Below are 25,568 nucleotides of genomic sequence, written 5' to 3' on the forward strand. Positions count from 1 at the left end.
GCGCCCTCCGAGAGGTCGCGCTCACTGCCCGAAGTTTTCTGCTCAGCACGCATAACTCACGCCCTTTTACTGACCTGTTTGCCTGGCTCCAGCGAGAAGGCAGAAGCCACGAGGGCAGAGCCTGAGGGGGCCGAGGGGGTGCTCAACGCGCATGTGTCAGGTGACCTCTCGTCCCACAGCACGTCCATCGCCACGGCGGGTCAGTTCTGTCTATCCACACACCTCTTGGCGGCCCTGTGCTCTCCATCCCCGTAGGCCCCGCCCAAGCCCCCTCTCTCGGTGGCTTCGGGTCGCCCTCCGGGGCTCCGAGAGAGCTTTAAAGCACAGCTCCCGCGGCCCCTCCTCCGGCTGCCGTTCCTCAGCGTCCATGCTGGTGAGATGCCGTGTTTCGGATAAAATACGGCTAGAACCTCGGTAGTCGCAGCGCATCGTACCAACTGAGGTCCTCGGCCGCTTCGGTTCCCTCGGTAACCGTTGCCGGAAAGAGAACGCCCCGGAAGTAGACAACGCGCCTGCGCCGAGAAATCCCGCCTGCGCCTGCGCCTGCGCCTGCGCACACTGGAAGCGGGCGCCGCGCTCGGCATGGGGGAACCGGAACCCGCTTCGGAGCAGATCCGTCTGAAGTGTATCCGTAAGGAAGGCTTCTTCACGGTGCCTCCGGAACACAGGGTGCGACGGGGGTCGCGTGGGTAGTTCCGCACCACACTGGGGTCCTCATTGTCGCGCGGAAGCGCCGAGGTTTCCTGCACGGGCGGGAACGACTGTCCTAGAGTTCCTAGCGCCTGCAGCGGTCGCCGGGGCGGGGGCGGTGTGTGGACCTCGGGGCATGTCGCGCTCGCCTGAAGGGACGGGCCGGCTTTCACGCTGCCGGCCCCCTTGGGAAGAGCAGGTTCCGGCCCCAACTCGGGCGTTTCCTAGTTTTGCGCACGGGACGGGCTTTGCAGGCTGACGCCGGAGCACCGTGTGTCGGAGGAGCATTTACGCGTGGGAAGCCTTGGAGGCGTGGTCTCCCGCTGGGCTCCGAACGGGTCGGGCGAGCCCCACCTGCGACCCGGCAGCTTCCGTTTATGCCTTGCTCTGTCCGGGCCTCTGCCTGTGTTGCTGGCTGGCATTGGGTCCTCTCAGAGACCGGCTGCCGCAGGCACCATTACTGCGCCCTTTGCAGAGATGAGGAAGGTGAAACTTACGGCCGTGGAGTGGTTTTACCAAAGTAGACAGCTCGTGGAGGCGCAGGTTTGAACCCTGGAGGCTTGATTGTGTTTTAACTACTTGATGGTGCTCTGAAAAGCCCGGTGACGTCTCCAGGAGGGATCACTGACCGACTGGCTGAGTGAGTGCCAGGAGCCACACTGGCCATGACACATCACTCAGAGTCGCAGCCGGTGACTCGCACCCGGTGCTTGCTGCGTTGGAGCCCGGCGCTCAAAGGGGAGTTAAGACACTCCCACATGAGGACAGAGCAAACTGCACAATAGTAGGTCCTTAAAGACAAAAGCTGTCAGCATTTCAGAGAAAGAATTGTTTTCATCTGGGGGCCAGGAAGAACTTGTGGCATTTCTGCTGGACCAGGAAATGGGACTAGGAATTGGACATGCAGAAAGTAGAGGCGTGGCAGGCCAGATTTAGGGAGCAGCAGGACCAACGTCATGGAGAAGACACTGTGAGAGGGGGAAGTAGGTGAGAAAGGGAGGTTAAGATGAGATCATGGAAGGGCTTCAGTCCAGGCCCGATGATTCTGTCTTGGTTTCCCAGGTGTTGGGAAGAAATGAGATGGAAGGCAAGGGTTGGTAATAAAACAGAGGCAGAGAGGCCAGAGGGACTGTTAGAATTCAAACGTTGCTGCATGTGCTTCTTAGACCCAAGGAGAACTGCTCATTCAGTCTTCAAATGCACCACATTATGAAGGTATATTGGGGTACAAGCTCTGCTAGGATGGAGACCCGAAATACAGTGCCAGAAGTACAGGACTATTTCTGTCTCCCCTGATATCCCAGAGAGAGGCAGCTATTTTCCATAAGGTACGCCAGGTTCTCAGATTATGTCTTGTTGCTCCACCTGTACCTTATCCAAATCTCAGCCTGCTTCAGGTGGGCAGCAACCAGCTCCCTTTGATCAAGAAGTCACACCGGTGCCTTCCACTCACGTCCCATTGGCCAGAATTTAGTCACATAATCATACCTAGAGGCGAGAGGGAGGCTAGAAAGTATGGCCACCAGCTGTGTGGCTGCCTGCCACTAGGCAGTGTTTCATAATGCAAAGTAACGTCTGGATGTTGGGGACAGTTAGTCTCTGCCAAAGAAACATTTCCACTGTGTTTGGTAGATACTTTATGAAGATCTTCAAGCCTTTTCCACCTCCGGAGCATAAGAGACCAGTGCTGCTTAGTTGACTTTCTGTCATGGTGGAAATGTTCTGTTTTCTGAGTCATCCATATGGTCACCATGAGCCACATGGGGCCTTGCGTTTTTAGATAGCACACATCTGGACCATGAGATTGAAAGGGTGTGGCGAGGCCATCTTTTGATACCACATTCAAAGTGTCCAGCCGAGTGTCATCATCCCCTTTACTCATCTGAAAAGCCCAAGTGTACGGTTACCTTTGGTGAGCAAGGCATGAGTGGGCTCCTGGTTCAAAAGAAGTGAAATATCCCCCTGCAGTCCATCAGCTGCCAAATGTCCACACTGCCAGAACCTTTCTCTTTCAGCTGGGACGGTGCCGGAGCGTGAAGGAGTTTGAGAAGCTGAACCGCATCGGGGAGGGCACCTATGGCATCGTGTGTGAGTGGCCGAACAGGGAGGCCTGGTTCCTTGGAATGTCCCGTAGCAGCTCTGTCAGGGCTGGAAGGAGGCCACTTGCCCTGCTCCCACCAGGGCAAAAGCTTGTACGAGTGAATGCTTGCTCGGGTAACTGAGCATCAGGTGGCTGACAAGTACCGTGACCCAAAAGCAGCCAGAGCTGCAGCTGCAGCAGGGGTGGTGTCAGCCTGCCCCTCCTGCCGAGTATGTGGGAGCTGCAGAAATCAGCATGAAGCATTGGGGAGCCATCTTTGCATAAAATCAGGGTCTGTTTTACTAGATAAAGTGCCTTATAAAAGGTCCCTGTCAGGACACACAGCAGTGGTCGGCATATTGTACTGTAAGATGGAAACTTACGGGTGCTGTTACCACTGGTCCCCCTCTCCCTGGCTCAGATGGCAGCTCCCCTGGAGCACTTGTCTCGTGGGCCAGGGTGTTGGCTTGCAGAGAGTGAGGAACAAGGGGCATGTGGTTGTCAGAGAAGAAAGGGAACCTCCAGATTTCAGGAAGAGGCCCCGTGTGGCACACGGATGTGCAAGTGGGGAGTGGGTTGCCATCCATCACAGGTGAGTCTCCATTCCAGACCGAGCCCGGGACACCCAGACAGATGAGATTGTTGCCCTGAAGAAAGTGCGGATGGACAAGGAGAAGGATGGTGAGCAGGGCCGGCGCAGCTGAGCTCGGAGTTGCCTGAGGAGCCGCCTCAGAACCGCGTGCGCACCACCCTGCCCTCGACAGCATCCGCGTGGTGGTTACAGGGCTGGTCTCCTCGGCTCCCCACCTCACTCCAGGCCGCAGCTCCCCTGAGCTTGGGACGTTCTCCATCTGCCTCCCTCCCGGGTGCTGACAGCCCTGTCTTCTCTCAGGGCCTTCCCCACCAAGGCCTGGCCGGCAGCCCCCATGTGCTCCACACATCCCCTGTGCACCGTCCTGCAGCACCTCCCTGGCTGCCTCTGCGGTCAGAGCTCTGCCATGCTCACTGGGGGCCTGTCGTACACAGTGTCAGTACAGAGAGCTGCCTTGCATTGGATGCAGGAAAGGCTAAAGGGGCTTGTTGGGATGGCCTCGATATTCCCTGAGGTAGCAGGCAGAGCCCTGACAGTGGCAGGGGTGGGGGACACAGAGCTGACATGGGCCTGGGTGGGGGGGTCTCACTGAGGTGGGGGGCTGCATGGGTCCCTGTGTTCAGGGGTGGGGGCTCCCTGAGACTGTCAGGGGTCCCATCAGCAGGGGTGGGCTTGCTGAGGCCACGTCCGGTTGCAGGGGTCCCTGTCAGCAGCCTTCGTGAGATCACGCTGCTCCTGCGCCTTCGCCATCCAAATATCGTGGAGCTGAAGGAGGTGGTCGTGGGGAACCACCTGGAGAGGTAAGCCATGTGCCCTGGGGCCTGCTGAGCCCACGCTGCCCAACCCCGACCTGGGAGGAGCTGAGAGATGATGTGTGTCTTCTTCCCGTTTTTTCTTCTAGCATCTTCCTGGTGATGGGTTACTGTGAGCAAGACCTGGCCAGCCTTCTGGAGAATATGCCAGCACCCTTCTCTGAGGCTCAGGTGTGAGGCTGGGGCCTGGGGGCCTTCACGGGTCCTTGTGCAGCACACTTGCGCTGGACAGCTGGCCCTGACTGTCCGGCCTCTGCACAGGTCAAGTGCATTGTGCTCCAGGTGCTCCGCGGCCTCCAGTACCTACACCAGAACTTCATCATCCACAGGTGGGTGGGGTCTCGAGGCATTTGTGTCGGTTCATGACATGGGGGCAGGGTGACCGCCAGTACTGACCTCTGGTTCCCCGTATCCAGGGGAGGAGCAGAAGCAGACAGCCTCAGTGCAAGTGGAGGTCCTCTGACTGCTCCTTGGGGAAGGTCCAGGACCAAATAATAGGTGCTCTCCCCTCTGGGGAGCTGGTGATGTGAGTGTAGTCAAGGCTCCGAGAAGTCCTGCAGTGGAGAGCCTGCCTGGAGTCTTGTGACACGTGCCAGGCAAGGCTGGGACTTGGGGGGTGGAGTGGGGGGCCAGAGTAGGACTCTGCAGGCAGCGGCCCCCTGTGCCCAGTGGCAGCTTGCACGAAGCCAGGCAAGGCTAGAAGTTAGAGCCGGGCTTGGGGCCTGGCTCTGCTGCTTCTTCAGTCCCTGAGAGCTCTGGGGTCTCAGCTGCTTAGTGCCTTACACGACCTGCCCTCCTCGTCTGTAAGAAGTTCAAATAGATGTGTGGGAAAGCGTTCTGAGTGTCACTGGTGGTGCTAACCTGGCTGCCCCTGGGGCTCACTTCCTGGGGCCACTCATGTTCTTTCCATCCCAGGGACCTAAAGGTGTCCAACCTGCTCATGACTGATAAGGGCTGCGTGAAGACAGGTGGGTGTGGGAGCTGGCTCAGGTGGGGGTCTCCGTGCGCAGCACCTTGCAGGGGTGGGGGTACAGAGCTGTCCTTATAAGCCCCTGGAGGCTAAGAGCTGTTCCCACACGGTGGCTCGTTAGCCCTCACAGGGTGACACGCTCTCCCTCTCTTTCTCTGCCTTTGTCACAGCGGATTTCGGCCTGGCCCGAGCCTATGGCATCCCGGTGAAGCCAATGACCCCCAAGGTGGTCACACTGTGGTGAGTCCCTCAGGACCAGGTGTACCTGGTGGAGGGTGTTTGGGGTGTCACACTGAAGCCGCAAAAAGGTTTTGGGGGTCTTGAAGGGCTCTGCACACTAGTAGAGGCTGGTATAGGACGGCTTCCCAACAGCAGGGCTGTCATGGGAAAGGACCACAGCAAGGATGGTGGCACGGGACCTGCCTCGAGCAGATGGCTGCCCACCCTGCCCTATCCTTAGCCTGGCTCTGAGCTGGCTCTGGGAGGGGAGGTCACTGCACTGACAAGGGCAGGGGCGGTGGTTCTCAGAGCTTTCTGTGTAATTCCTCACTGCGTTTTTCAAACACAGAGCTCAGTTGAAATTAGGGTAGGACGTTCAAGGCATGCTTTCCGCCATGTCACTCAGCCCCATCTATAAAATGGGCTGACAGGAGACCCGTGCCGAGGACACTGTTGTCTGCCAAGCATGGGACACCGCCACACCCAGGAGCTAGCCATGCAGCGAAGGCAGCTGTCACTGGCTATGCTGCCTGTGTTGGTCCGAGCTGTCGTCCAGGCCATCTCGGACTCCCAGGAAGGCTGGTGGCCGGTGGGTAGGCTGGCGCACATCTGCTGTGCCCTGTGGAGGCCCAGGCTGGAGGAGAGGAAGTGCCTGACATGAGGTAGGGGGCTTCTCTTGACAGGTACCGAGCTCCCGAACTGCTGCTGGGGACCACCACGCAGACCACCAGCATTGACATGTGGTGAGGGAAGCTCCGGGGCTTCGGGAAGGGCAGATCACATGGGAGCTGGCAGGGGCAGGAGTGGGGCTGGGATGAGCTCCCAGGTGGGCCTAAGCCTGGGACCCCAAAGGAGTGTGAGAACGTAGCTACAGCCCTCACAGGCCCCTAGCACTGAGGGCCCTGGGAGGCAGGCCTGCCCCCCTGGTCACCCGGTCATGTGGCCAGTCCATTGTGGCCTCTGACCCCAGCACATGGGAGAACGGGGCTGTACACGCCCTCAAGTAGTATCGCAGAAGTGGTGCTCACCAGGTGTGTGGTGACAGGGCAGGTACAGAGGTGAGCGCCTGCCGTCCTCTGCAGGGCTGCGGGCTGCGTCCTGGCTGAGCTTCTGGCCCACAAGCCCCTCCTGCCTGGCACTTCTGAGATTCACCAGGTGGACCTGATAGTGCAGCTGCTGGGGACGCCCAGTGAGAACATCTGGCCGGTGCGTGCCCAGCACAGCCCCGCCCCCCCGCCCCCCCTGTCCCCGCCCCCGCCCCCCCCTCCGTTCCGTGGCAGGCCCTGGCTTCAGCTCCCCTCCCCTCCCTCGGCTCCTGCAGGGCTTCTCCAAGCTGCCGCTGGTCAGCCAGTACAGCCTGCGGAGACAGCCATACAACAACCTGAAGCACAGGTTCCCGTGGCTGTCGGAGGCCGGCCTGCGCCTGCTCAACCTCCTCTTCATGTACGACCCGAAGAAAAGGTGCCTGCCTGCGTGCGCAGGCCCCCAACCCGCCCTCAGAGGGCCGTGCTCCCCCAGGACGGGCCTCCCCAGACACATGCGTGTCCTCTGCCCACTCGGTCACGGAGCCCATGCTGAGGTTCCCATCAGTTTCCAGGCCCCAGAACCCTACTTTGCACCCCCCGTGTGTCATTGGGAAATCGGAACCGGGCTGCTGCGTGGGACCCTGGACCATGCTAACTGTGGGCCTCCTCTCTAGGGCGACAGCCGGGGACTGTCTGGAGAGCTCCTACTTCAAAGAGAAGCCCCTGCGTGAGTCCCCCAGGCCCCTTGGGCCCCGCTCTGCACAGCTCTTGGCGAGTGGCCTTTTGGTCCAGGGTGGGGATATAAGGACAAGCCCCCTTCACTCCTGAGGTGACGTGAACTCAGCGTAGGCCCGTCCAGGCTGGCTGTGGGCCCTGGACAGGCAGGAGCTGGCACTCCAGCCACACCCTATCCACGGTCATGGGAGGGGAGCAGAGGGAGGCGCAGGGGTGGCCCCAGGGGCTCCGCCCACTGCTGACAGCCCCTCCCCGCAGCCTGCGAGCCGGAGCTCATGCCCACCTTCCCCCACCACCGCAACAAGCGGGCCGCCCCGGCCACGGCCGAAAGCCAGAGCAAGCGCTGCAGGCCCTGACGGCTGCGTGGACTGACCGCTCTGCTCTCTGCCACGGTGGCCCACCGCTGCGCTGGAATAGCAGGTGTGCACCCTGAAGGCCTGGAGGCTGGACACCTGGGCTGTGGTGGCGCCATCTGGTGGCCGTGCTGCGTAGACGCTCGGGAGGCACTACTGGGCCCGAGTCGGTGTTGCTGGCTTGGGAGGTGCAGGGCTCTAGTGGCTGCGTGTGTCTTCTTAGTCACCAAGGCCTTTCTGGGGCAGGGAGAGGGCAAGGCTGGCAGGACTCAGTGGGAAGGAGGGCTGGAGTGGCGGGTACAGGCAGCCCGATCGGGCTGCGGGCTGAGCCCTGTCCTCACCCCACACTGAGGCCCCAAGCTGGGTGGGCGCATGGCTGGGGCCAACAGGACCTCAGAGATAAAAGGCTTTCCTGACAGATGCGGCGAGTTCCGAGTTCTTTAATGTGCTTTGAGGTCTGTCTTGTGACACATGTGCTGGGAAGGATGGAGGTGGGATGGACAGACTGGGGCAGGGCGCCCGGTGAGAACAGCACAGGAGAGGGCACCTGCCTCAAGGGCCCAAGCAGACACGTCCACCTGTCCAGTATGAGCCAGTGGTCCCTGGGACCCGACCCCCCAGGGAGGAGGGGCTGCACCTGCCTGCCGTGGTCTTGGGGGTGGTGGTTTGGGAGTTCGGCCAGTTTTTCCCATTGGACCTGGCGTGGGCAGGCTGTGATGGGCAGCCTTCGAGAACAGCCCCCTGCCCTCTAAAGCTGGCACATCGGGAAGGGCAGGGAGGTTGCGGGGGTGGGGGCCCAGAGTGCAGTGACACTCGGCTGCCCAGGCGCCCTCTCCTGCTGGTTTGCCTTCAGATCATCCCTCTGTCCAGGGGGCCAGTCTCAGCCATACGCCTTCATGGCTGGCCTGTGACAGCTCAGCCATGCACCTGGCAGAGCCCAGGGGCTCAGTGTCACCTCCAGGTCCCCCTGGACATGGGGGCAGACAGTGTGTCCCCAAGCACAACCTGCAGGGAGCAGCTCAGGAGCTACAGGCAGACGCTGGGTGCCACAAGGGGTGGGGAAAGGGCAGGAGGCTGAGGGTCCTTCATGGGGACAGGCTCAGGTGCCTTGACACGGACACAGGCTGGACCCCTCCACCCAGCACATTCTGGCGTGGTTCTGGGTGCCAAGGGTGGGGCTTTGCACAGAAGGCGAGACCTTGTGTGGGGCCTGGCCGCCGCCTCTGTGGCCATTGCCCCAGGAGGGACGAGGCCCAGAGAAGCACCACGGAAATGGACAAATCCCTAGCTGGGGGCCTGGCTTGGCCTAGGGTCGGGCCCCTGGGCCGTCATAGAGCAGGGTGTCCACCTGTGCCCGCCGCAGCCATAGGCGCTGCTGGGTGTCTCCAAGGAGTGCACGCAGCACGTGGCCCAGACGGCAGGTACGCAAGGTGGTACAGTGGGTGGCATGCAGCTGGCGGCAAGTGTCACAGCTGAGGGTGGGCAGGGCCCCAGGGACCAGGCAGCTGTGCGCCTGGTAACCAAGGGGTTCAGGGGGTGGGCCGTGCGCGTGCTGGGGGCTGGCCCGCCCAGGGCTCCCGGGGGTCTTGGGAGCAGCCAGGTCCCCAGGCTGACTCAGCAGCTCTCGGTGCAGCGAGAGGAAGGAGAAGGCCTCAGGCTCCAGCTCCTCCTCCAGGGCCGTGTAGGGCGGGCTGCTGGCCTGTGACACCGCAGCATCCCCCAGGGGCTCCCAGGCCTCGGCCCCCGCACCCCACAGTTTCGCGCTCTGCTCCCACGGCAGAGGCCGGCAGGCCAGCTCCGAGGGGGGTGAGCCTGGGCCTGGACACGGCTCTCCGTACGAGCTGGACTCCTCTGGGCCCTCGTCCTCCTGCAGGCCCCGGTACAGGTCCAGCTGGGCCCGGAACAGAGCCGGGGGGCCCCGGGGCGGCAGGGCCAGCCGCTGCTGCAGCCAAGCCACACAGGAGGCCACGTCCACACTGCCTCGCCTGGCCTGCAGCAGCTCCTCAGCCGGAAGCACACTGGTGCCCAGCTGGGCTAGCACCTCACCCAGGATGTCACACTCCAGCCGCAGGGCGAAGCAGCCCAGGGCCACCTGCAGTAGCTGGCCGGCGGGGGGCGGGGCAGTCATCATGAGGCGGTGGTTGTCCCTGGGCACGTAGCCCATCTTCTGGAAGCTCTGGATGAGGAGGTCCTCTGACAGCGCACCTTTCAGCACGTGCACGTAGCCCCCGGAGAAGGTCTGCAAGGGAGGGGCCCGCTCAGAGGCTGCCGGCTTCCGAGGCCTGAGCGGGCCAAGCTCCACTCCAGCCCGGGCCACCCCCTCACTGTAGATGGCAGTGTGGTGCCAACTAAGCAGACTGTCCCAGGCTGTGCTGACGCTGCCTCCAGAGGAGCTTCTGAAAAACACAGATGCTCAGGGCCAGCCCCAGAGAGTCATCGACTGAGACTGCCCATCATCACCGTTTAAAAACGACATTCATGTGGCTGAAACAAGAGCCCTACACTGAGGGAGGTCACTGCCTCTGGGCCCCTCCATCTGCGCGCAGCCCTGGGGTTTGCGACTGTGATTCACTTCTCAGGTACCGGCTGACTGTTGTGTTACGCATGCGCACACAGGTGCGTATCTGCTCTGACCAGGTAGCCTCCTAAACGTGCTGAGCTGAGCTCTGCGTTCTCAGTTAACTCTGGAGGGCTTTCCCTGCCAGCAGGGGCTCAGCCATTCACTCTTTCCAGGTGGGTAGCATTCCACCATGTGGACAAAACAGCTGCATTCTGGAGGCTCTCCTGTGCACCTGGGCTGAGAGCCCTGGAATAACAGATGGGTAAGTGCTTTCTAGACTGCGAAGTTATGTGAGGAACTAGAAGAGTGATCAGAATGATGATGGTGTGTCTCTCCCAGCTCTGAAATTCAATTAGCCTGGGAACCTGTGAGCGTTCCTCTGCTTAGGATAGCCCCCAAACCCGCAGCACTGCTGTGTGCCAGCATTGTACTCTGGGCTTTGCCTCCCCCCACAACAGACCTTAAACTGGACTGTTGTTGTGTCCATTTGGCAAAGGAGGAAATGGGTTCAGAAAGCCACACAGCCAGGTGGTAGAACCAGACCCCATGCAGGTCAGCCCAGCACCACGCCTAGGAGCGCCCAAGGGCAGTCCTGTGTTCTGCTTCCAGCCCCACAGCCCTTGCCCTCTTGTCTCTCTGGATGAGTGAAAGCCCTAGATGCTCGGACCCGCAGGTGTCCTCCAGGAGCAGTGGGCTCCAGAGCTCCCCTCCCCAGAGGCTACTGCTGTCATGGCAACTGGTGGAGGCAGCTCGCCCACGTGCTCAGTGACATCATCTTCCCCCTCTTCCAAATTAGCTCAGAGGCTAGGCGGCCTGCCCCTTCTGCTGCCCCCCTCACTTACCGAGAGGAGTCGGGCAGCCCTGGGCACAACCTCTGTACCTGGGCCGAGAGGTGGACTAGGTTCGTGCCCACCCTGGCCCCCAACCTCTGTCTGCTTCATAGGGGTACACCCACCTGGCATCCTCTGTAAGTGGGATGGGAACTTCAAGTCCCTCCCGAGCGCCTGTCCTGTGATTTTTACAGCCACTGGGGCCTCAAGGCCATTTCGGGGAGCACAGTGATGAAAGCTTTAAGGGGCAGGAGGCAGGCACCGGGGAGGGACTGGCCTCCACCCAACCCATGTTCTCCGCCCCAAACTGCCCCAACACAGCCCTGAGACCCACCAGGCTAAGGACACCTGATCCCCCATTCCCCGACGCCTGGGCAGGGGGACCCCGCGGCCCGCGCCTTACCTTGATGGTGGTGAACTCCTTCCTCCAGGGCAACAGGTACAGGTGCACGGCGGCCAGCTCCAGCAGCTCGAAGGCTCGGGCTAAGCCGCGCAGCGCGGGGGCCAGGTCGGCACGGCCCCACAGGCCGTCGGTGAGCAGCGCCAGCGCGTCGTCCTGCAGCGCCCCGTGCAGGGCGAAGTCTTCCACCAGGATCTGCCAGAGCACCGCGCGCAGCGATGGGTCCCCGCACACGCCCGCGCGACCGCGCCGCAACTCGCGCTCCAGGCACTGGCGGTAGTCCTCCGACAGAGAGCTGCTGCCCATCCTGGCGGGGGTGGGGGTAGGACTTTAGGAACCAGGACCCCTCCCCGCTAGCTGTGCGCCCCCGGGTCCCCCACTCAGCATCCACAGGTCCAGCCTGGCAACCCTGTCCTTGCCAGCTGAGCGCCCCCACCCCGTATCTACAGCAACCCTCTTTCCTAGAGACCCGCCCCTCCAGCTGAGGACCCCATCCCGAACAGAGACCCCTTCGCCTTCCAAATCGTTCTGTGAGCCCCACGGGCGACCCCACTACCTGTCTGTCCCCAGCGGTCCCTACGCGCCCAACTCTACTCCAGCCTCTTCCCCAGCAGGGCGCTTCCGCCGTGTGCGGGCTGCGCCCGTCGGCCTCGGCAGTGACGCTCGGGGCGGGTCTTGCATCAGGCACCGCCCTCTCGGCTAACGCGAGCCAGCCCGAAGGCGTGGCGGCGCAAGTCCCCGCGGGGCGGGGCCTGGTGACGGCCAGGGAGGATGCCAGCGGTCCCGCCTCGCCGAGCACCTGCGTGATGCACCTGTGAGGTCACCTGTCCCAGCGTCGCCCGTCTCCTCTCGGCGCCGGTGCAGTTCACGGCCAATACCCCGGCCAAGTGTGCGGATACATAGCGGGCGCTCGGTGAATGGTTGTGTCCCAGCAGCCCCTCCCACCGAGGCGGGCACCTGGTGGGTCCGCCGGGCTGGGAGCCGGGACGCGGGGCGGGGACACCTCCTGGTGGGGCGGGGCCCTTCACGTTACCTAACGGGGCTCGCCCGATTCAGGGTGGGGCGGGGCCATCTCCAGGTAGGGCGGGGCCAGCACTCAAGGTGGGCACAAGGATTGCGTGTGGTCGTGGATTAAAATGAACACCTCAGTGTTGGCCGGCCGACCTCGAGGTCTGTTCCTTCGGGCTCCGCTTCCCGGACTCCTGCCGCTCTCCGTCGCCGGTCCCCGAGCGTCATCAGGGCGGGTCTTTGAGGTGGGATGAGGCACCTTCCTGCCGACTGCACAGGATTGTGCGTTGACATGCACCCTCTGTACGCGTTCTTGTTGCGTGTGCAGGATCGTGAGTGTGCGTTTTCCACTCTGTGGATGGTGTTGTGCTCCGTACCTCAGATCTTCTTCACTCCTGCACTCAGTAGTGTGACATCCATTCCGTGTCTCTGTGTGACCCGCTCCTGTTGTGTGCTGCCCCAGTGGTCATGGCCCTTCCTCAGTGTGACGCTTGAACCTGGGCAGATCTTTACACCTGTCTCCACCCATAGGATGGAAGTGACATTGAGTAGCTTCTCAGGGTAAGGGAAAAACTCCTTGTTATCTCGAGATGATGCTGTCTTGGAAACCAGCCAACATACTGTCAGGAAGGCAGCAACTACGTGGGGAGGCCTTGCACTCAGCTGAGCAAACGTCCCCAGAATTCACGTCCACCTGGAACCTGGGAATGTTAACTTATTTGGAAATAGGGTCTCTGCAGATGTGATCAAGTGAGCATGAAGTCATACTGGATTAGGGTGGCCCCAAATCCAATGTGACCGGTGTCCTTACAAGAGGGGAGTTCAGACACAGATGCACAGGGGAGAAGGCATATGATGACTGACACAGCTACGAGCCAGGATTGCAGGAGCCGTGAGAAGCTGGACCAGGCACAGGATTCTGTTCCAGCATTTCCAGGGGCACGACTCTATCAGCACCTTGGTCTCTGACTTCTGGCCTCTAAAGACATTTCTGCTGTTTTAAGCCTCCTGGTTGGTGGTACTTTGTGACAACTGCCACAGGAAGCTGAGGCAGGCCTCACATAATCCACCCGATAGCCCTGAGGTCCTGGCTGACAAGCACCCACTGCAAACATGTGGACAAATGTCCAGATGATCCCAAGCCCTGGACATAGGGTCACCCCACTCTGGAAGCTGATGTGGGGTGGGGGGGTGCAGAGACAAGCTGTCCCCACTGGGCCCTGCCCAAACCGAAGATTCACGGGCAAAGTGAGTAACTGTTGTGTGCTCAAGCCAGTGAGTTTGGGTGGCTTGTCACTCAGTTGTGGACAGCGGGGATGGTCTCATTTGCCACCTCCTCTCCACTCTCCTCCACTCCATCTGTATACATGTCCTCCTATGACCTGGGGCTACAGCCAGGAGCAGAGCTGGGTCAGAGGGTCAGTCGGTACTTAGCTTGGCCCAGGTCTGCAGTCCACCGTGTATGAAGTTCTAGCTTGTTATTGAGTTTCTTGGTTTTTTATGACCTCTTACGCTGATTTGTTTTTTTTATTTCGTCCTTTGTTGATAGCCTGTTCATAGCCTTTCCTATTTTTCTAATTGGGCCTCCTGATTTTTTTCTTGTTGACTTGCAGGCTTTCCAATGTGAAGAATCAATTATTCATCCTTGTTTCATGCAGGAGCCACAGGCTCAGCCCCAGGTCGCACTCAAGCAGCGGCCTGAGCACAAGCGCATCTGATGACAATGCATTGGGCAGGGTGCCAAGGAGATGGCCCCACAGGTGTGGCCCCTGGCACAAAGCCAATAGGCGGGCCCATTACCAGGCTTGGCTCCAGGCACACCTTCATCCTCCACCCATCCTTGCACCATCAATGTCAAGGCCTAGAGAAGGGGCATTGCCCCCACCCCGCCCACAGCTCCATGGCTGCCTGTGATTCAGGTCCAGTTTGGGGGACTCAGAATTCCACATTCACAAGAGTACAAGCAGAATACCAGTAGACTGAGGGCAGGGCCGTGGGCCTTCCTCTGGAGGGGGGGGGGGGAGACGGGTGCTCAACTCTGACCCTGCAGAGCGCCCTGTCCCAGGGGGTGCAGCCCCAGGGCTACCACACTCCTGAGCAGAGGATCTGGGGGGCAGGCCTGGTGTGGTGGACCTCAGTGATCTCTGGGAGTCTGGCTCTTCCTGGTCAGTAGACATGGTGGCTGTGCTGCTTAGGCCTCCGCCCCGCCAGGGAGAGGGGAGCCAGCAGCTATGTGGAAGGAGACATCAGTGATCTCTTTATTCTCAGCCAGGTCAGTGGCTGCCGGGGGCATGGAGAGTCAGAGCAGACAATGGGCTGCTGGCACACACTGACCCTCAGGTTCACAGCAACCCAGAAGGGGCTGTCCAATGCCCTCTGCCAAGGGTGGGAGTAAGGCTCAGAGCCCCCAGACATGGCAGATGCCCAGGTACACCTGGGCCTCCAGGGGAGAGTGGCCTGGTCAGTGCTCGATAAACAAGAAGCACAGCCTCAAACCACCTGGGCTGACAGAAACTGGCTCAGGGACTTCTGCCTGTCACAGGGGAACAAGGGAGCGGCACCAGCCCTGCCCTCAGCCAGGCCCATGGCCCCTCTCTGCCCTGGGGACAGGAAAGGGCAGGGCCTGGTGTTAGGGACTGATCCAGCTTAGGCCCATCCAGTCAACAACAGAGTGGCCTCTTCCAGCCCCTGGGAGCAGACGCTGGGGCGGGAGCTGCCGCGCCCCCAGTGCGACTCCTGGTACAGTCCACAGGGTACAGTCCACAGGGTCCCGTCCTCCACTACTTGCCCAGGGCCCCCCGGGGCAGCAGTTCCACGTAGCTCAAGGCGCTCTGCAGTGATGTCAGGCAGTAGCCCTCCTCTCCAATCAGATACCTGTGGGGGGCAGTGCCTGTCACCTGGCGGGGATGTGAGTAGGCCCCTGGCATTCTGGAAGGGGCATCCACCCTCAGTGGGCAGGACCCAGATGCTGAGGTCCCAAGGGGGCTGTCAGGGAGGCTGGGTGGGGGACAGCCTACTCTCCAGGCAGACGCTGCTCAGGGCTTGGTCCTCCAGCTCAGGCAGAGTGCTGACAAGGGGGCTGCAAGGGGCTGGGAGAGGGGGCCGTGGGCCACATGCACACCGGTCCCCCGGGGCCCTACCCCTCGTGGATGAATTCCTCCAGGGCAGCGCACTCTGACACCAGCTGGGGAAGCCTGCTTCTCAGCACCACGAAAGACAGGATGGGTAGCAGGTCATCAGCGCCGCTGGTGGACAGAGGCACACTGGCTGGTCAGCTCCAGGGGCCAGCGGGGCTGCTCAAGCCCCAAACCGCGGAGCCCCCAGCTCAGCCCCTGGAGTGGTCTGGGGCTTGCTGGCTGCTCTCCCTGAACAGACCACCTAGGAGCAGCCAGGCCATCCCTGAATGGGGCCTCTGTGCTACTGGACCCAGGAAGGCCCCATGGTGGAGGGGCGGGGGCAGCTGCAACCTCACAAACCTGCCCCATCCTGGGGGACAGACTGATGGAGGGGATGACCCATGACCGGGGCAGCCTGCTCACTCCTGAGATCGGCTGTCACTCAGCTCAGCACAGCAGGCACCCCAGACCCTCTGCAAGAGGCATCTAAGTGAGCTCATGGGAGTGAGTGAGTGAACTCCAACCCAAAGGCCCCATGGCCGTGGTCTCCGGGAAGAGCAAGGAGGCAAAGATTATAGCTTGAGTCTAACCGGGGGGGCCTCACACAGCATGAGCTCCTGCTCATGGCCTGGTCCCCATGTGCCCGCCAGGTACCGCACACCTGCAGGCACACAGACCCAAAGGAAGGAGCTAGTGAATGGCTGCGACTGGACTGGGAAACACCTTCAGTTCCAGAGCGCTTGCTGGGAAGCTAAATGATAAACTGGTGAAGGGGCTGCTGGGAGCCAGGCTGGACCGCACTCTGCCCAAGCCTGCAGCTGAGGCCCAGCACCCTGGCCCTGGGGAGTGGCATCTCTCACCTTCTTGGGTGGAGCTCCTCCCTGCCGACCTCACACTCAGCTCTGAGTCCTACCTGCAGACCCCTGGGCGTGGGTGTGAGCCACAGCCCACCCACCAGGCTGCAATGACAGGTGCCTTCAAGATGACCTTTGGTCCTTGGGATAAGGTGGCAGGAGGCAGAGCCCCTGCAGGTACTGAGGGAAGCCAGCCCCTGGTGGGCACCTGTACCCTCAACACAGGGAGATCCAGGTGAAACTGAGGCAGAACTGAGGATCAAGCATCAGAGCCCCCAGCTGCAGCATCCTGGTGGAAAAGAGCCCCGCCCCACCTCGGGAGGGTGGAGCAAGGACAATGCAGGAACCCCAGGGCTGGGGGCTCAGTGCAGGGAATAGGCTTGTCACTGGGCTGGGGTGGCTTCCCAGGTGTACAACTGAGGGACCAAGCATGGAATTCTGGGGTGAGCAAGCCTCAATTTCATCAGATTAGCCAGGGGGTCCCTGACCCCTGAGACCCAGAGAAGTGGAAACGGGCTGTACTCTCCTGGATGATGAACTGCTGGGGGCTAAGAAAACCGGTCCCAGCGTCCGGGGCAGGCAGGACGGTTCTCTCTCCCCCCAGGCCTGTGAGCAGCCCTCACGCACCCAGCGCCCACCCTAGGCTATGCCCTCTCAGTACTCACATGGCAGCAGCGCCTGGCTGTGGTCCAGCCTCAAGCGCAGGCTCCTGGGCCCGGTAGTAACCCTCAGCACAGGCACAGATGACCCGCAGGGCACGCACTGTAGCACAGAGCAAGGAGTGGGGTGGGGGCGGGACGTTGGTCCCAGGCCTCCCGGCTACAGCCCCACCCCCGTCAGTGGACCATCCCTTCCAAGGCCATCGCTCTCCCCTGCATCACTTATGTCCTATGGGACACCCCCCCCCCCATTTGACAGGAGGAGAACCTGCAGCTGAGAGACAAGGAATGTAGTCCCAGGCCACCCTCTGAGACAGGATCCTGTCCTGACATCCCCTTTCTCTCCTTGCAAACTCCGCCCCTCACCGATGCACTCCAGCTTCTTCTGGGGGCAGCTCTCCAGCACCAGCAGCCCCAGCTCCTGGGCTGCGGCACAGTAGGGGTAGGTGCTGGTCCCCGCGGCCTCAGGGTCCTGGGGCAGCAGCTTGGTGGGGATGCCGATGGCGGCCGGGGGTGCGTTCCTGTAGAGCTCCATGCTCCTGCTCAGGGCAGCCTCGCGGGACCGGTGCACACTCCTGGGCAGAGAGGCCAGGCTCAGGGGACCCAGGCAGGACTGCCCCGAATCATGGGAGGGCGGGTGTGGCAAATGGCTTCAGAGTAGAGCACCCGCTGGCTGGGAGCAGTCACAGGTATACCCCGGGGATGGACCCTGGCCAGGGATGCGAGTGGGGAACGCCCTGAGGGGACTGGAGCACCTGTAGAGGGTCAGCAGCAGGGGCCACAGTGGGGAGAAGAAGGGCTCCTCGATGCAGGCCAGGCAGCGGTCCTTGGAGACGGCCGTGTTCAGGCCTTCGAAGGCCAGGAGCGTCACCGAGAGCAGCCTGTCTGCCGGGGGCAGAGCCGGCACAATGGCACTGTGGGGCCGCTGGCAGCCCCTGGAGCTCACCCCCAGCCAGCCTGCGGTGCCCAGACAGGCCTCACCCAGGGCCACAGCTAGCGCCCTGGGCAGTGCGGAGGGGTTCTGCCTGGCCCTCCTTCCACTCCCCTTTTCACCCCGTGCCCCCTGTCCGTGTGGCCTAGGGTCCCAGCAAGGAGTCTGGACCCTTACTCCTGGGCGCTCACAGGGTCACACACAGCTCCTGAGGGGCCAAGGAGACAGGCCTGAGAAGGAGAGCACAGAATGGGCTCTTTCTGAAAAGGGTTTGTACCCCAAACTGTGGGAACCCCGAGAAACTTTGGACAAGAAATCTCAGGCTCAGAGAGATGGGGGCCCGACCTGAGGAGGAGACGGACCTGCCACAGGGCTCTGGGGCCCAAGGTGAGAATGAAGGTCCTGGACTACTGTCAAGCCTCCCTCGCTGGTTCTTAGAAAATCCTTGGAAGGGATCTGGAAGTCACCTGCCATCCTGGGCTCCAACCCTTAGGGAACCCACACACTGTTCTCAAAATGGAAAAAGCTGGAGGATGAGCCAGCGTCACCACCAGGCTGCACACATCTGACAGTCCTTAGAAGGATGGTGAGTCCGACCAATGACACAGCCAGGACCACGTGGCCCCCAGAGGCTCTGAACAGAAGACTGCACAGACCAGACTGCGTGTCTGGTGCAGCCCAGTGAGGAGGCAGCGAGGGATGGAGGGAGACCCACCGCAGCTGCTCCCGCAGGCCGGAGGCCGAAGCGGGGAGTCTGGGTGCGAGCCTGTCTGCTATGCAGGGGGTTTGGCCATTGGATGTGGACGCGGAGGGGAGGGCTCTGCGGGTCAGGGCTGGCTGGCTGCCATGCAGAGAGCCTCCTCCCTGGGCCCACCCGCCCACCTGTACTGCGGGAGCGCGGCCTGCCCTCACCGATGGCGTTGTGTATGTCCTCCACGGTGCTCCTCAGCTGCTCCAGCAACGGCTCGTCCTTCAGCCCTGGGGTCTGAGGCTCAGGCCGCCCCCCAGGGCCGAGGCCCCACCTCTCAGAAGTAGCCAAGAACTGCTCCAAGTCTTCAAAGGAGCTATCCTTGCCCGCCAGGGGTGAGGGAGGCCCCTTAGGGCTGCCGTCCGCCCCTCTGTCTGGGGCGCCTGGGTGGAGCTGGGGTGTGGGGGGACTGGCAGGGGGCCCGTCCGCGGGCCCCTGGGCCGGGCTGGGCTCCGGGGGGCACAGCATGCAGTAGAGGCTCTGCGACGGCCGCAGCCGCCGGCTTCCAGGTGCCAGCAGCCCGTCAGCGTCCGGGGGCAGGGAGCAGCAGCCGGGGGCCGAGGCGGCCGCAGCGCCCCTGCTCACGACGGGGTATAGGGCCCGGTACACCGCACACTGGAGCTTCTTTAGGAGCTGCGAGATGGGGTGGTCCGGCACACTGCGAGCAGAAGAGAGGCACGTGCGTGGGGCCGCCCGGCGGGCTGCAGGGGCTGCAGCTGGCCCGGGGTCTGAGGAAGAAGACCCCCACCTCACATCCACCCGTCCAGAGAAGCGTCTCATGTATTCTTTCCTCGCGAGCGAACGTTGCAAAGAGAGTCTGACCCACCCCTCCCAGAAGGCAGAGGAAGGCCAGTGAAAGACCCTCAGTGTGAAGGGGGCGGGGCCCTGGGGCAGCCAGGCCTCCTCATTCACCTCTTCCCATTCTAGTCCTTTCAGCCAGCAACGGGGGGGGGGGGGGGGGGCGGGGGTTGCTGAGGACCCTGGTACCTGAGCAGGTGGGACACCAGGCTGGTCACCAGCGACAGGTCCCCAGGGCTCCTCTTGAGCTTGGCCTTCCAGTGCTTCGGCCAGTCCTGCAGGACAGGAGACCTTGGAGGAGAGCGAGGCAGGACCTCCACGGTGGGATGCCCCATCCCCGCCCTGCCCCTCGCACACCGCCGCCAAGGCTGCACCCCAGCAAACCCCGCCTGTTAATAGACTCCCTGGGATGTAGGGAAGACCCAATGCCCGCAGGCCTGCAGGCCCCCGCCCCTCCCGCTGGGAACCACACGTGACCCTAGCCCCGCCCCTGGGAGCTGCAGCACGTAGCCCCGGCCCCTGCACCCGCGCCCGCGGGACTCACGTGGTCTTGCTCGTACTCCAGGATGGCAGCGTAGAGCGCTCGCTGCTCCCGCTCCTCCGGGGTCAGGGCGACCTGACTGCAGAACCTCCTGGGGAGGAAGGACGGGACTGGGGGACTCAGACTATGCCGGCGGGAGCGGGTGCCCCACCCATCCTCAACTGCCCTGAGACCGAGACCGACGGGAGGAGACGCACCTGTTGGCGGCTTCCTGGAGCCGCAGCCGGCGCTCCTCCATCTTCCTGTGCAGCTGGGGCGGTAGAGTTAAGGCCGTGTCTGGTTGGGGCCCCCTTCCCCATCCCCGGCCGTCCCAGCGCGCCATGCCAGACACAGGGGGTTTGGCCATTGGATGTAGACGCGGCAGGGGCGCTGCCTCGGCCCCCCAGGAGGTACTGTCCAGACGGCAGGGTTGGAGGAGGCAGGAAGGCCGGAGGACAGGCACCCACTCAGTGAGGGAAGGCAAGTCCTAGGTCCGTGCAAAGGGTGGCCTTGAGGAGCCGGCCTGTGCAAAGGCCCGGAGCGCGAGAAGAAGACAGCTGTGCAGGAACCATCCCCTGTGGACATGCCTTACCCGAAGTGGAAGAATTCTGTCCCCACTCCCCGACCCCGTCACCTTTACTCCCTCCCTTCTCTCTCAGCTCAAGGTCACATTCTGAACTTCCCCTCAGGACAAGAATGGATGGGCAGAAAGGATACTGTCTCCTCCCGAGCTTTAGCGATCACCAGGTTCTCCATCATCTGCCGCTGAAGGGACAGAGTCTAGGAAGGGGAGGAGGGAATAAGGCCTGCTTCCTTCCCCCACCAACACAGAGCCTCCCGGGGGCCGCTCACCAGCGATGTCTTCTGCGTGGCCTGGCTGGGGTCCAGGCGGGCCATCCGGGCCTCATACGTGGCTTTCAGCTTCTGATTCTGTAGGGAGGCCTCCTCCAAGGGTGTCAGCTCCCTGGAAATGGTTACAAGCTGCTGTCCAGGCCCCAGGAACCCATGCTCTGGTGACCTGGGGACCCTTCCTGACCTGGCCCTGAGAACAGAGGTGAGGAGGCTGGGATGGGGTCAGGCAGGAACTGTAAAGGAGGGAGGAGGTCTGGGCTGGACTGGAGGCCACTGCCCTGCTGAAAGGTGAGTTTACTGTTGCCAGGACTCCTGACTTCAAGGGAAGCTGGACATCAGACCTTTACGCAAATCACTCGTGTTTGCCAACAACTTGAAACTTTATAAAGACACCATCTGAGCCAGACAGATTAGTTTGCAACCCACAAAAGGGAGAACCATGTCCACTGGATAACAGCTACCCACACCCGCCCACCACCAAAGTTCTGGGTCCCACCTATCCTCCTGCTCTCATGGAAGGGAGAAGGAAGGTTTGTCCTGGGGTGGAAGTCGTGTGCGCGGCCCGGCCCTGAAGCTGCACATGCAGAAAGGAGATGCCTGGAACCTCCTGAGTAGCAGTGGTCCATGAGGCCAGGCAGCAGCGTGGACAGGAGCTGGGCCTCCTAGTTTATCCCACTTGGGATGCTTGCGTCTGTGTCTTCATGTCTTTCATCAGTTCTAGAAAATTACTATTATGACTTCAAAAAATGTGCCTGCCTTGTTTTCTTTCTTTTTCTAGAACTCCAATAACCTTATGTCAGACATTCCATCTCCCTTTCAAATTTTCTGTCTTTTTTTCTTCCTGTGAGTCATTTTGGGTATCTTTTGAATTCTTATCCAATTCACTAATTCTCTCTTCAGCTATATCTTCTCTGCTGTTATAAACTTGTCAACTCATTTTGTGCACTTGTATGGATTTTTACTGGAGCATATACAGTTGACTGTTGAACAACACGGGTTTGAATTGCACAGGTCCACTCATACATGGGTTTTACTTAAAATTAAAAATTTACTTAAGAGCTCATATAAATGGACTCATACAGTTCAAATCTGTGTTGCTTAAGGGTCAACTGTATTTTCGATCTGCAGAGGACCAACTTAAGTTATACTTGGATTTTTGACTGCATGGGTGGTCGGCACTCCTAACCAACCCCTCTGTTGTTCAAGGGCCAATTGTAATTTGTTGTTATTGTCTCCAGTTAGTTTTTAAAAATAATTTTGGTATTTTTAATTTTATTTCTACTTGGTTCTTTATTTGCTAGGTCAGATTTTTCAGTTTCTAGTTTCCTGCAGGTATTTTCAAACTTCTTTTTTTATTTCTCTAAATATGGAGAGCATGGTTATTTCATAATGTGTGGCTGTTAACTGTTTTTGAAGACTCTGTAGGTATTTTTCTGCTGGCATTCCTTCATTGTTTATTTTTGTGCTTGGTTATCTTTGTGTGCCACTTATTTTATGAAAGTTGAAAGTGCTTTTCTCCAAAGCCAATTTGCATTTGTTTCTGCCAGGCACATGGGTATTTCCACTCTTGGACCCATTTTAACTAAATTCACTGTTGCCTGGCCTCCAAACCCAGACTCTTTCCACCTTCCATTTTGCCCCGTCTTACTTCTTAGAGCTTTGCGACTCGACCACCTGAAGCCTCTGGAAGATCTCAGGTGGCAGAAACGGGAGGAGCTTCCCCCCTTCATCTGAGTACACCCGACGGTGTCGACTGGTAGGCAAGGACACAGGAGCAGCCACAGGTATGGCTGGCTTCAGGCATGCTTTCCCTGCAAGACAGAGCGCCAGGAGTCAGCACAGGGACCCACATTCCACAGAGGAGGCACAGACTTGGGGATATGCCCCAGGAAAACCTGCTGGAGACCCACCAAGCTTGGCAGCTGTCGACTGGGCCCTCTCCAGACACTGCTCTGCCAGCTTCAGCATCTTCAAGGTGTCTGGGGGCATGGTCTCCCCATCTTCTGGGGAGTAAGGAATAGAAGGCTGGTCACCATCACCTCAATCACTAATCAGATTCTTGCTGAGATAAAAACAGGGGCAAATTTGCCCCTCCTAATCTCTGACCCCCGGGCAAGCCCACCTTCTCCTCATCTCTGACCACCTGCCCTGGGTTAGCTTGTCTCCCTGCTCATCTCTGACCTTGGGTGACCCCACCCCTTCTCATCTCTGACCCCCAGGGAACCCATCCCCTCTCTGACCCCTAAGCAAGCCCACCCCCTCTTCATTTCTGACTGCCTGCCCTGGGTTTGCCTCCTGACGCTGTGTGCGCTCTGAGAGCTTGGCCAGCCCAGCATCTGACTGACTGTCCCGTTGTCTTGGCTGGACCATCAGAGCCCTCTCTCTACCCAACTGGGTCTTTTCTCCTCCCTGAGGGCTTCACTTGCCCCTATTGCCTCTCCTCCAGGTGGGCCTTGCAATCAACATGGGCCACCTCACAGAGACAGCTTCGTCCCGCATCTCCCTGCCTCTGGCTGTGCTCAGCCCCGCCTCCTGGCGTTCTGTATCCGTCCTCATGAGATTGCTCCTATCAGCAGACACGTGCTGTAGGAGCTGCCACCTGAGGCCCTCCTGCCCCTTACCCTCTCCAGCCTGCCTGCCCTTTCTCACATGTTGTACCCACTCTCACCTCAGAGCTTCTGTACGTCCCTGTGTGGGGAATGCTCAGCTAACTCCTACCTGGGCTGGGATCCGACTTCTGGTCTCTGGTCATGCCCCACCCTATCTCCTTCCCTTTACAGCACCTGCTCCTTTCTGCTCCCACATCACAGCACAATAGGTCATGTTAACTGAGTGCCCACCCATACGATACAGGACACCCCCAGACCTGGGACCCACCAAGGGCTCAGGTGTCCAAAATTTGCCCAGTACAGGAGTAGCGGTGAGGCTGAGAGCTGTACCTTTGGTGATTTCCACTTCTTCCAGCAACACCTGAGAGATGTAGTGGATACTCCTCAGGTATTCTGTATATGCCTCCTGTGCCCAGGGAAGAGAAATGGCAGGGCTCAGGCCAGGAGAGGCAAAGGATTCACTCACGCCTGCCTGGTGCCCTCCAGGCAGACACAGGAGCAGTGGTGTCTGCTTATCTCTGAGACACTTGACAGTTAGCTTGAGGTGGACACAGATTAGTGAGTCTAATCAGTGAGATTTTGCCTGGGGCACAGTGTCCCTCTTCTCCAGACTTGAAGGCGAAGCTGCCCAGCTGGTACCCATCCCACCATCCACTGCCCTTTTTCCCAGCACAGGAAGGAACTGATTGTCATTCCGGGGCCAGGGAAGCAACTTAGACAGTTGTTGTTATTTTTCATTATGTAACAAGTTTCCTTCCTGTGCAACTCAGAGGCCATTCAGTCATTGGCTTTGAAAACTTTCCTGGGGGTGGGGGAGTTGATGAAAGAGCGATGTTGCATATCTTAGAACCACTTTCCTGCTGAGCCCCTGGAAATCCCTTCCCTGAACCGCAGAATAAGCACTGCTTGGACACGCAGCGGTCCAGGGCACCAGAATATTGCATTCCCAGGCTGTGAGCGTTCTGTCCAGGGCACCCTGACAACTCAAGGCGTTGGGGACCACAGCATGGTGTTTTGTTTTTTCTTTTGTTGCATCCTCGTTCTCAAATTACTCATCGTTAAGTCTACACCTCAGAGATAAGGTTAAAACGGATCCGGGAATAATATCTGGCTCGTGGGGGCACTTGCCTCCCTAGAAAACCGACTTGAGAAAAGCAGGGGATTCAGGACCGGGATGCTTTTCCTAGGCTCACGCGGCCTCCTCCTCTCCTTGGGCAGCCCTGGGTGGCTCAGCCGGCTTTTCCACCTGGTTGCCACCCTTTTCCTCAACACCCATTCGGGGCAACAAGGTACACCCTCCCCCGCCTGCATTTCCTTCCCAACAAGCTCCAAGGCGACTGGGAAGGCACAGCACGAACAAGCCGCGCTTAACCTTTTCTGGAATCCCTCCCCTGTGCGAATCTGATTAAATCTAGTGTCTGCCCAGAAAAACGCACATACACATCGAATGGTCTGCCAGATATAATTTGCAATCTGCTTCACAGTCCTATTGTATCGCCTTTACAAATAAGACCTCGGCTCCAGTTCCCGATTCGCTGAACAGACGGGCAGACTGAGAGAGGGCTGGGAGCTGTCCAAGGTCACAAGCCGACTCCCGAGCCCAGCGCCCCGGAGCCGCCGGAGGGGTCCTGGCCGGCGCCCACCCCGCGGCCCCGCCCTCGCCCACGCCCACCAGGCTGGCCTAGGTCGGGGGCCATCCCCGCCTCGCCTCGCCTCACCCGGGGCTGGTTGCCGGTGTCCAGCTCGATGGCCCCGTTGGCTAGCTTCATGGCGCACTGCAGCGGCTTCACCGCGCCGTCCCCGGCCGCAGCGGCCATGGCGTCCGGCGGGGGGGCGGTGGTGGCGGCTAAGGGGCAGGGCGGGCGGCCTGAAGACCGGAACAAAGACTGCGCGGGAGCAGGCGCCGGCGGAGCAGCGGACCGCAGGAACAGACGGAACAGGCACGCGTACACTTCCGGCTGCCCCGCCCACGCCGCGCGTTCTGCTCCAGAGGCTGAAGGGGCGGAGGTGTCAAATAACCTCTTCACGCAGTTGCTACGAAACGACGCCCTCACTCCACGTCTGCGACACACCAGCTGTGCGGATCTCGCCGCGCCCCTCCTCGCTCAGCCTCTCGTTCTCGTCACTCCGCCCCCGCCACCCCGCTTTACGCCCTTATCGCCACGCCCCTCCTTCCTTTCCCCGCTCCTGTCCCTCTTCACTAAGTC

At 60.5% G+C, this 25,568-nt stretch overlaps 3 protein-coding genes and 1 long non-coding RNA gene across 20 annotated transcripts; 2 read left to right on the plus strand and 2 right to left on the minus strand.

Annotated features, from left to right (window-relative positions):
* Positions 1-326: 326 nt before the first annotated feature.
* CDK10 (cyclin dependent kinase 10) lies at positions 327-7,894 on the plus strand. 5 transcript variants are annotated; one of them, XR_012490253.2, is made up of 14 exons: positions 327-669; positions 2,706-2,778; positions 3,380-3,451; positions 4,060-4,162; positions 4,264-4,345; positions 4,436-4,503; positions 5,090-5,142; positions 5,315-5,384; positions 5,795-5,952; positions 6,047-6,106; positions 6,446-6,569; positions 6,685-6,824; positions 7,063-7,115; positions 7,382-7,894. XR_012490253.2 is itself a non-coding variant. In XM_019740509.3 (13 exons), exons 1-13 carry the CDS (start codon positions 583-585, stop codon positions 7,477-7,479), a joined length of 1,065 nt encoding a protein of 354 aa, XP_019596068.1. In that variant the 5' UTR covers positions 344-582; the 3' UTR covers positions 7,480-7,894. The 5 variants fall into 5 exon arrangements, 4 of the variants coding, with proteins under 4 accessions (XP_019596068.1, XP_019596066.1, XP_019596071.1 ...); XM_019740509.3 differs by lacking the exon at positions 5,795-5,952 and having other exon boundaries at positions 344-669; positions 6,685-6,806; XM_019740507.3 differs by lacking the exon at positions 5,795-5,952 and having other exon boundaries at positions 348-669.
* A 6-nt stretch (positions 7,895-7,900) lies between these two features.
* Positions 7,901-14,367, minus strand: SPATA2L (spermatogenesis associated 2 like). Of its 4 annotated transcripts, none has more exons than XM_019740505.3 (3): positions 12,431-14,367; positions 11,270-11,573; positions 7,901-9,715 (listed from the first exon to the last, which is right to left on the minus strand). In XM_019740505.3, the coding sequence occupies exons 2-3, from the start codon at positions 11,570-11,572 to the stop codon at positions 8,783-8,785; spliced, it is 1,236 nt and encodes a 411-aa protein (XP_019596064.1). In that variant the 5' UTR covers position 11,573; positions 12,431-14,367; the 3' UTR covers positions 7,901-8,782. The 4 variants fall into 4 exon arrangements, with proteins under 4 accessions (XP_019596064.1, XP_019596065.1, XP_019596063.1 ...); XM_019740506.3 differs by lacking the exon at positions 12,431-14,367 and adding an exon at positions 12,300-12,413; XM_019740504.3 differs by lacking the exon at positions 12,431-14,367 and adding an exon at positions 12,079-12,285.
* A 141-nt stretch (positions 14,368-14,508) lies between these two features.
* Positions 14,509-25,340, minus strand: VPS9D1 (VPS9 domain containing 1). 10 transcript variants are annotated; one of them, XM_074314993.2, is made up of 16 exons: positions 25,080-25,340; positions 23,692-23,767; positions 22,663-22,752; positions 22,401-22,563; positions 20,753-20,864; positions 20,618-20,680; positions 20,119-20,171; positions 19,925-20,012; positions 19,570-19,655; positions 18,747-19,240; positions 18,197-18,322; positions 17,659-17,788; positions 17,270-17,478; positions 16,910-17,006; positions 15,415-15,519; positions 14,509-15,148 (listed from the first exon to the last, which is right to left on the minus strand). In XM_074314993.2, exons 1-16 carry the CDS (start codon positions 25,176-25,178, stop codon positions 15,055-15,057), a joined length of 2,085 nt encoding a protein of 694 aa, XP_074171094.1. In that variant the 5' UTR covers positions 25,179-25,340; the 3' UTR covers positions 14,509-15,054. The 10 variants fall into 10 exon arrangements, 9 of the variants coding, with proteins under 9 accessions (XP_074171094.1, XP_074171095.1, XP_019596052.2 ...); XM_074314994.2 differs by having other exon boundaries at positions 20,618-20,665; positions 22,663-22,755; XM_019740493.3 differs by having other exon boundaries at positions 17,659-17,784; positions 18,197-18,278; positions 22,663-22,755.
* LOC141567539 (uncharacterized) lies at positions 19,940-21,156 on the plus strand. Its single transcript, XR_012490262.2, has 2 exons — positions 19,940-20,954; positions 21,060-21,156. It is a non-coding gene; the product is annotated as an uncharacterized LOC141567539 (long non-coding RNA).
* Positions 25,341-25,568: the final 228 nt, after the last annotated feature.

Source organism: Rhinolophus sinicus, chromosome 8, assembly GCF_057876585.1.
Source record: "Rhinolophus sinicus isolate RSI-liver-muscle chromosome 8, RSI-T2T, whole genome shotgun sequence".
In the NCBI taxonomy this organism is placed as follows: domain Eukaryota; kingdom Metazoa; phylum Chordata; class Mammalia; order Chiroptera; family Rhinolophidae; genus Rhinolophus; species Rhinolophus sinicus.

Excerpts from the sequence above, each read along its gene's own strand:
- VPS9D1 (XM_074314992.2), bottom strand. The coding sequence starts at position 25,178 with ATGGCCGCTGCGGCCGGGGACGGCGCGGTGAAGCCGCTGCAGTGCGCC. Across the intron at positions 18,323-18,746 it reads GGACATACACAACGCCATCG|GGTTGGAGCCCAGGATGGCA; the intron begins GTGAGGGCAGGC and ends GGGTTCCCTAAG. Across the intron at positions 17,479-17,658 it reads CTGCTGCTGACCCTCTACAG|GAGTGTGCACCGGTCCCGCG; the intron begins GTGCTCCAGTCC and ends CTCTCTGCCCAG.
- SPATA2L (XM_019740505.3), bottom strand. The coding sequence starts at position 11,572 with ATGGGCAGCAGCTCTCTGTCGGAGGACTACCGCCAGTGCCTGGAGCGC. Across the intron at positions 9,716-11,269 it reads AGGAGTTCACCACCATCAAG|ACCTTCTCCGGGGGCTACGT; the intron begins GTAAGGCGCGGG and ends CCTCCCTTGCAG.
- CDK10 (XM_019740507.3), top strand. The coding sequence starts at position 583 with ATGGGGGAACCGGAACCCGCTTCGGAGCAGATCCGTCTGAAGTGTATC. Across the intron at positions 4,163-4,263 it reads GTGGGGAACCACCTGGAGAG|CATCTTCCTGGTGATGGGTT; the intron begins GTAAGCCATGTG and ends TTTTTCTTCTAG. Across the intron at positions 4,504-5,089 it reads CAGAACTTCATCATCCACAG|GGACCTAAAGGTGTCCAACC; the intron begins GTGGGTGGGGTC and ends TTTCCATCCCAG.